This window comes from Centruroides sculpturatus, unplaced genomic scaffold (genome assembly GCF_000671375.1).
Source record: "Centruroides sculpturatus isolate CEXI.00-Female unplaced genomic scaffold, Cexi_2.0 scaffold2285, whole genome shotgun sequence".
Lineage (NCBI taxonomy): Eukaryota > Metazoa > Arthropoda > Arachnida > Scorpiones > Buthidae > Centruroides > Centruroides sculpturatus.
The window spans coordinates 44,973-53,263 of NW_019386829.1; the positions used below are offsets into that span (position 1 = coordinate 44,973).

The 8,291-nt window shown below is 36.3% G+C and overlaps 1 protein-coding gene across 1 annotated transcript in view; it reads left to right on the forward strand.

Moving 5' to 3' along the window:
• The window catches only part of LOC111615825 (sulfotransferase 1C4-like), a 7,517-nt gene extending 1,088 nt beyond the window's left edge, over positions 1-6,429 (forward strand). The window contains exon 2 of the mRNA XM_023357258.1: positions 5,414-6,429. Within this exon, the coding sequence (XP_023213026.1) occupies positions 5,430-6,329 (900 nt within the window). The 5' untranslated portion in view covers positions 5,414-5,429 and the 3' untranslated portion in view covers positions 6,330-6,429. The remainder of the gene's footprint in view (positions 1-5,413) is intronic.
• Positions 6,430-8,291: the final 1,862 nt, after the last annotated feature.

Sequence of the window (8,291 nt, forward strand, 5' to 3'; positions counted from 1 at the left end):
CTTAATGCTCCCCCTCACCCCCCCGTGTTGGAATTTCGAAAAATCCTTTCTTAGTGTGCGTTTCCATGACGTACCCTAACTGTGTACCAAATTTCACCTCTTTAGGTTAAGCGGTTTGCTCTGGGCGATGATGAATCAGTGAATGAATGAGTGAGTCAGTCAGGACAAGCAATTTTATATATTTAGATAAGACGAGTACTTTTATTTTCTTTTTATTTGTAAATTAAGCTTTGTCTTTTAAATGTGCAATTTCAGTTATAACTGCAGTTATAACACTAAAAAATATATATTTCCTCGTTCAAAATATTGTAAAATAATAAGAAAATTGAAGGAAATAATCGAGTCGGCCTTTTGCGGGGAATAATACGAAGGAAACGTCCACGTATTTCCGTAATATCGTTTTATCTTACATTTTCCTTACATTTTTTTTAGACCATTGTTGATTTGATTGTCTTCTTGCTCGGGTCCCTCCTTATAACACGCTTAAAATTATTCCAGAAATTAATAAATCCGATTACCTTTATCTAATTATTCCGATATTGCACCGTTACGTCACATAATTCTAACTTATAACTGTTCTAACCCTCTTCTTCTTCCATTTCAATTTATTTACGTGTACCAAATTTTGTCACTGGAAAGCTCTCGCGTTTTATCTTTTTCTATTCGGGCTCGTTTCACTCACAGAATTTTGTTTTTTACATTTATGACCCTGCCAAAAATTATTATTTATTAATTATTGAAAAGAAGCCACAATGCTATAAATTATGTAATTAAATTTTAACGTTTTATCGGCTTTTGATTTCCTTGCAAGAAGTAGTCTATTTATTCATCGTTTACCTCGGGGTCTGATTTGACCAATGGACTTTGCATAGTATAAATTTTTATAAATTTGTAATTGCGAATCTTCCCCATCTTAAAAGATTTACATTTGTTATAATTCGCTGGGTTCAAAATATAAAAATAAGGCTTTCCGGTAATAAATATCTGTGGCCCGGAAGAAAATCGTTAGGCCTTCGATTAACTGTTCCGTAACGAACGAGAGAAGACAATCGATATCTATTTAATACGGTCTTCGCCAACGACCATCGACGTTCGATTACGGCCGAAGAACAAAATCTTAAGAATTTGCACGCAGTAGAACTGGAAATTCTTATTCTACTCCGTGTTGGTGTTTTATAAACACAAATATTTTCGGATTCTTTCTTAATTACGTTCGTGTTTACGACAGGAATTAGTAATTACTTCGGAAGGACATTTTCTACGCGTGTTACTTCAAACACGGTTGTTAAACCAACCTAACATTTGCTTATTAACACGATAATCTTTTCGCCTTTCGATAATCTTTGCCCTTTTTTTGCCAGTTTTCACGACCGGTGCCAGTTATTAATGTTGACTATCATTATCATTAATAATTATAACCGTTAAGGTATAATGGAATAATTACTCGGTAATATTTCATGTTCGGAATTAGGGTTTCTCAAACGAGATCTCGGGATTACGGTTGTTTTTTTTAACACTGGGAATATCCCNGTCGCTATCCACGTGTTTACAAATTTTGTTTTGTGCGGCTTGCTTTATTTAGTTAGAAGATTCGAACGAAGATTTTGAATTAGAGATATTTTCTTGGATCGATAAAGAACTGGTGTACAAAATACGCTTATTCCTCGATAAAGAATACTATTTTGAGTAAGATTCGGTTGTTTTGTTCTTTTAATTAAATTATATATGATTATTTGTGTAGAATTTGTGTTAAATTTATTATCCTTTCCTCTATATTCTGATGTTAGTTATCTCGGTTAACAGCGTCGAACTTTCCGCCATTAAAACACCACGTGATTGTATTTTCTCACGTGACTACCAAACGAACTGTTATTGGCTGATAGAAACGCGTCTTGGCGGCAGTTGCTGCAAAAGATAAAATTCAACCAACTTTTGCGGCACGAGAAAAGCGGCACAAAATCGACTTCTGCGGCGAGAAAAAGTGACGTCATCTTGCCGCTTTTCCTTGCCGCGCCGCATGTGTGCATCCGGCTTTATACCGGGCTGGCGACACAATAAATTTACTTCCATCAACTACATACATATGTATTTTTATTAATAAAAAACCAATTTATTTATTAAGTGTTTTATTAAAATTCACATAACGTAGTTATACATCTTAATTAATAAGTACTGTACATACTGTATATGTATTATTTTATCTACGTACATAAGGTACGCTTGAAAATACAATACTGTATGTAAAAACAAACACTATCTATAACTCGACTAAAATCTATGTATTCGACATCATTTCAATTACAAAACATCACTTAAAAAAGTGAGTAATTTTTGTTAGTTTGCTTTTTGATAACTTCTGTATCGTTTCCCTTTCGAAAGATGCTAATTGCAACAATCTAACACTGTTAATATTTTCTTGCGATTCAACCCATTTTATAACAGTTTCCCTGGCTGTTATTGCTTCTTTGGTTGTTGGCGGTATATCGGCTATCCCGCTGGCACTTTCTTCGTCATCTTCTGTTTCTTCTCGACAATCTTCGTCACCGCAAATGGATTCGATAATCATTTCGACAGTCATATTCTGACAAATATCTTCTCTATCGTCCGCATCTAACCAATCAGTCAAAGACTCGTTAGTTATTTCTGGCTCATTCGATATTTCCCGAATACGAGAAATTTCAGCCTCGGTGAAGATATCTGAAGCCGAATCTGAATGTGTTGTGGTTTGGTCCAGATCAACTTTATTAGATTCATTTAATTTTTTCCAACAGTTTCTAATTGTCTCTGATGTCATTGCCTGCTAATACTGTAGGACACGTCTTTGACATTCATTTTTTATTAAATATGTTGACGACAATGTCTGATGCTAATAATGACTTTGTCATTTCTCTTCGGTAATTTGTTTCGAAAGCGCTAATAATGCCTTGATCTAAGGGTTGTATAAGAGCAGTAATATTTTTTGTAAGATACATTACTTTTATTTTACCATCGTCAGACCCGAGGTTATCAGCCGGTGGATGAGCTGGGCAATTATCTAAGAGAAGCAAAGCTTTTGGATCTAGACTCAATCCTCTCAGAAATTTTCTCACAGAGGGAAAAAAGGAATTATGAAACCAGTCACGAAATATGTTAGTAGTCATCGGAGCGTTTATGCTGTTTTTATAAGCAATTGGCAGAGATTTTATATTGATTGACTCGAAACATCGTGGGTTTTGACTTTTACCTATAGTGAGTGGCGTCAACTTGTGATTACCAGCTTTATTTACACAAAATAAGGCTGTTATCCTTTCCTTGCTTAGTTTTAATCTTGTCTTTTGTGGGTTACTTTTTAGATGTAAGGTTTTACTTGGCAACATTCTGTAATACAGGTGTGGCCAAACTTTTATCCCTTAGGGCTACTTTTTTGGTAAAATTAGTCTGCGGGCGACTATGAATATGGGCAAACAATTTAGGATTTTTATACGCTCATGCGTTAACGTTCATTTGCATTGTTCATCGGGATAAATACAAACAGTATGGATACCTTGCACAGACAGTCTATTATTGTAAGAATAAATTATCAAATTAAGATTTTTAAACATTAATTTAAGTGAAAACAAATTGTTCAACTTTAGCTTCGCCGGCTACTTTCAAAACCTTTGCGGTCGACCGGTCGACCGCGGTCTACGTGTTGGCCATCCCTGCTGTAATATAATGCAGTCTCATCACAGTTATAAACTTGTGCATCAGTATACCTTTCTTTCTTAATGGAATTGTGAACTGTTTGGAAAATTCTGCAGCGCCTTCAATATCACTAGACTTTGTTTCTCCAGAAATGGAATTTGGAAGATGCCGTGTCGTTTTTGCCAACGCCCCAATCAACCGTCAGAAGCCTTAAAATCTCCCGCTTTTAAGCTTACGTGGAATTTTTCAGCCCGCAACTTTAAAGCACTTCCGGATACGGAAATACCTTCGCTTCTTTTTTGCACAAACCATGCATAGAGGCAATCGTCGACATTTTGATTTTTTCCAAGTCTTGTCTTTATTCGAGTAAGCTCAGCATCTTAGTCAAGCTTATCAGCAAATGATTTCAGTTTTTACTCCTCTGTCGTCCAACCCCTTAGAGTTCTTTCAGGTATGCCGTATTTTCTTCTTATGTTTGCTTTCGAAATTCAGCTCTTTACTTTAGCAATAATGTCAAGCTTTTCTTTTACTGATCATGCATACCATAATTAAACACTATTCAAAATACATGCAGGAACTCAATACATACACAATTACTCAATACGCAGTAACGATAAAATGCGCTATTCACTAACGCCGCGCGGACTTGTATAAACGTGTTTGAGCTTATCGCCCGCGCTATAACCGAGTGCTCGGTATAGCGAGCAGCGCTATAACGAAGGTCCACTGTATTTGTAGCGAGTGTAAGTGCTCTTTCGGAAACAGTGGGCTTTTACAAATTAATGAAATTTACAGTAAGATAAATTTTCTGAAAAGTGATAGTTACTATTAACAATTATTATTGTGTAACAATGAGGGGTGTTTTCTTTGTAATAATTAATGTAAACACTATAATACTGTAGTGGGGTTGAGATTACGGATGATCTCAATTTAAATGACGGATTAAAATTAGACACGTATTGGGACGACATCATCCACCAATAAACGGGTTCCGTTTTTAGGGTTTTTTTAAATATCCGTGAAATAACTATAGTAATTATTTAATTTTGATGTAACCTAATACAGGTATATATAAAGGAACTGAAAACATTATTAATAAAATAATAAAAAATTAAGCATGAAACAAATTTTTTAAAAATATGTGAACGGTTTAGATGTAAGTAATACGATAAAATTTATGTAAAACTAACCCTTAGAATAATTTATAAATATAATTGTAACTTTTATGCATTTTAACTTAGAAGAGGCCCTAACTAGTAGGCTAATTTAGACGAACTGCGTGTCGTACAACGAAGTGTGTCATTGAATAAAACATCTTTCTTAAAAGCAGTAATTGTTCACTCGGGTCTCAATAATCAGTGTTTAAACAATAAATTAAAATCATCCCGTAATCTCAACCACACTATTATAGTATTTATATCATTATTATATATTTTTTCTGCTTTGTGTCTTTATTATATAGGCCTATTATCTATATAATAACTTAAAAGACATTATATACGACATTTTATAATAACCGATTAATCTGTAATACATTTCAAACTATCCACGTAAGCTTTCGTGAGTGCTTTTGATTTTTGTTATTGCCACGATGCATTCGACTTAGGTGCGCGACGAACACAAACTTTCTAAATTATACGACCGTTTTTCCGATATTAATTCCACACTTAGTTCGGCGTTCTCGATAAACTTAAGGTGAAGCATATAATGTAAAATTATTTTTATGACGAACGATTATTTTCCATTGCAGACATTGTTTAGAGAAAATGGAGAAGGATACGAGAAAAAAGGTAACGGTACAGAACATAAATGGATTTCTAATATCACCTCGGTTTCGAGTAGAAAATTTGCAACGAACCATCGACTTCAAACCCAGAGACGACGACATTTTCGTGGCGGGATATCCTAAATCGGGCACCACTTGGACGCAGTATATCGTCTGGTCCATCGTCAACAAAGGCGCTGCCTTACCCGACGTCAACCGGATGTGGCTACGGGAAGTCCCTCATTTGGAGATGACCGGTGTAGAAGGAATAGAAAACTCGAGAAGCCCTCGTCTGCTCAAAGTCAACTTGCCCTTTAACCTCACACCGTACAATCCCTCTTCGAAATATATTTACGTATATCGCAATCCCTGGGACTCGTGCGTGTCCGCATTTAACATGTTCAAACAGGTAGACGAAAATTTTTCCGACGGGACATTCGCGGATTACTTCGAGTGTTTCATCCGAGGCGAAGTGTCGCACGGAGATTATTTCGATCATTTGTTATCGTGGTACGCCCGTTGGAACGACCCCAATTTCCTGTTTATGACTTACGAAGAAATGAATAGAAACACTGGGGAGGTGGTTCTGAAGATGGCGCAATTTCTAGGCCAAGAATATCACGAAATGTTGACGAACAACCGAGAAATATTTGAGAGTATTCTCGGAAGAATCCAATTTGACCAAATGAAACAAAATTTACCTTTGAAATTGTCAAATTCATCGTACGCTGACGAAAAAAGCTTGAAGAAAATCGACTTTTTTCACTCGGGAAAGATAGGTCAGTGGGATGATTATTTTACGGAAGACCAAAAGAAGAGATTAAGAGAAAAATTTATAGACAAATTGAGTGAAACAAAAATGTTATCGCTGTGGAAAGTTTCCGACATATTTCTTGAATGAAATTATAACTTCTAATTATGCTTTAGTCGATAACTAAGAGGCGATTAGTTAACTTGTACACGGAACGTCTTTTGTATTGTTTAATGCAATAAATATTTTGGTGCCATTTCTAATCGAAAACAATGCTTATATACAATCGAGCCAAACGTATATTACAGTAGATTTTACGGTCATTTAAACTATCTTCTTAATTGAAATTCAATCTTCGCTGGAATCTTCATTAAATGTTGTCTTTGGGCGCCCCGTCAACAGTTTCCTCGGAGAGACACGATCTCGGTCGATCGTCAACATTGAAATCGCCACTACGGAAGCGTCTGTATTACTTTTCACACTCGCTTACCGACACAACTTCCTAATAATAGGTGTCGCACAAAATTCTTTTGGCTTCGGCTGCTGTTTTCCTTTGGTTAAAAAAATGGAAGGTGGACNTCATCGACAGATGGTTGAAAGTACAGCCACTGATTGGTCAGCAGACAATTACGCCACATAGTCTTACGCATGATTTGCATCAGACTATGGCTTGGGAATCACAGATTTGCATAACGTTACGGCTGGTGATGCTAATTGGTCGGCCGGGAATCACGCCACATGACATTTACATAGTGCTACGGTTCAGTAAGCACTAATTGGTCATCGAGTCCGATGTTGACGCTATAAAAAGGCGACAGTTCGACACACCGGATATACGTCACTCTCGTCTAAGTTCGACTTGGGAATTTTTTTGTTCAATAATAAATGTGAATTCTTCTTCCTGGAAAAAATAAGACATTCCCTGGAAATAAGACCTAGCGCACTTTTCAGAGCAAAAATTAATATAAGACACTGTCTTATTTTCGGGGAAACACGGTATCTATGACTCCACCGTGTGACGTTTTCATCGGGTGCAAGAATTAGGTCTCCCTTTCTTCCGAGGCTAATTACAGAATATTTAGATGAGTTTAAAAATATGTTCGATTTTCCTCAAAAACGCAAAAGAACCGCATCTAAAATAGTACAGTAAAATCTAAGTTCAGGGTAATCCTTAAAGGAGGATGCACACACGCGGCGCGGAAAGGAAAAGCGGCAGAATGACGTCACTTTTTCTCGTCGCGGAAGTCGATTTTGCGCCGTTTTTCTCGCGCCGCAAAAGTTGGTCGAATTCTGTCTTTGGCGGCGACCGCCGCCAAGACGCGTCTCTATCTGCCAATAACGGTTCGTCCGGTAGTCACGTGAGAAAATACAATGGCGTGGTGTTTTAACGGCGGAAAGTTCGACGCGATTAACCGAAATAACTAACGTCAGAACAAAGAGGAAAGGATAATAAATTTAACGCAAATTCTACACAAATAATCGTATATAATTTAATTCAAAGAACAAAAGAACCGAATCATACTCGAAATAGTATTCTTTATGGAGAGATCTTTCTATCTCCCCTCTCCTTTAATCTTTAACTACCAAAATGTAGATACTAGTATCAATGCTATCGTGCCAAATTTCGTTTCTTATAGACGCTAACACACATATACGCGGAATATTTTTTTTCCCTGGAGTTTGTACGCACGAGAATGAAGTTTTTATTCGTGATTTTATTTCAAAGTAAATTACGGTTTTGTATATCTGTCGACGTAAATTACTATCCACCGCTTTCTCGGCAAATACAACTAATTATATCGAAACACCTGAATTTTTTGCCGAGCATAAATTATTATTTTTTAACGTTTTCGACCTACTCAATGTAGGCCGTCTTGTGGCTTAAGATTAAACCGTTCCAAAATGGAGCGTTTCGTTTTTCGAATACGTTTCCTTTTAAATTTAAAATAAATGAAAAGATAAATAAATAAACGAAAATAAAAAATAACATTAAATAAATAAATCGGGGAGACAAGATCTCGGTCGATCGTCAACGTTGAAATCGCCACTACGGAAGCGTCTGTATTACTTTTCACACTCGCTTACCGACACAACTTCCTAATAATAGGTGTC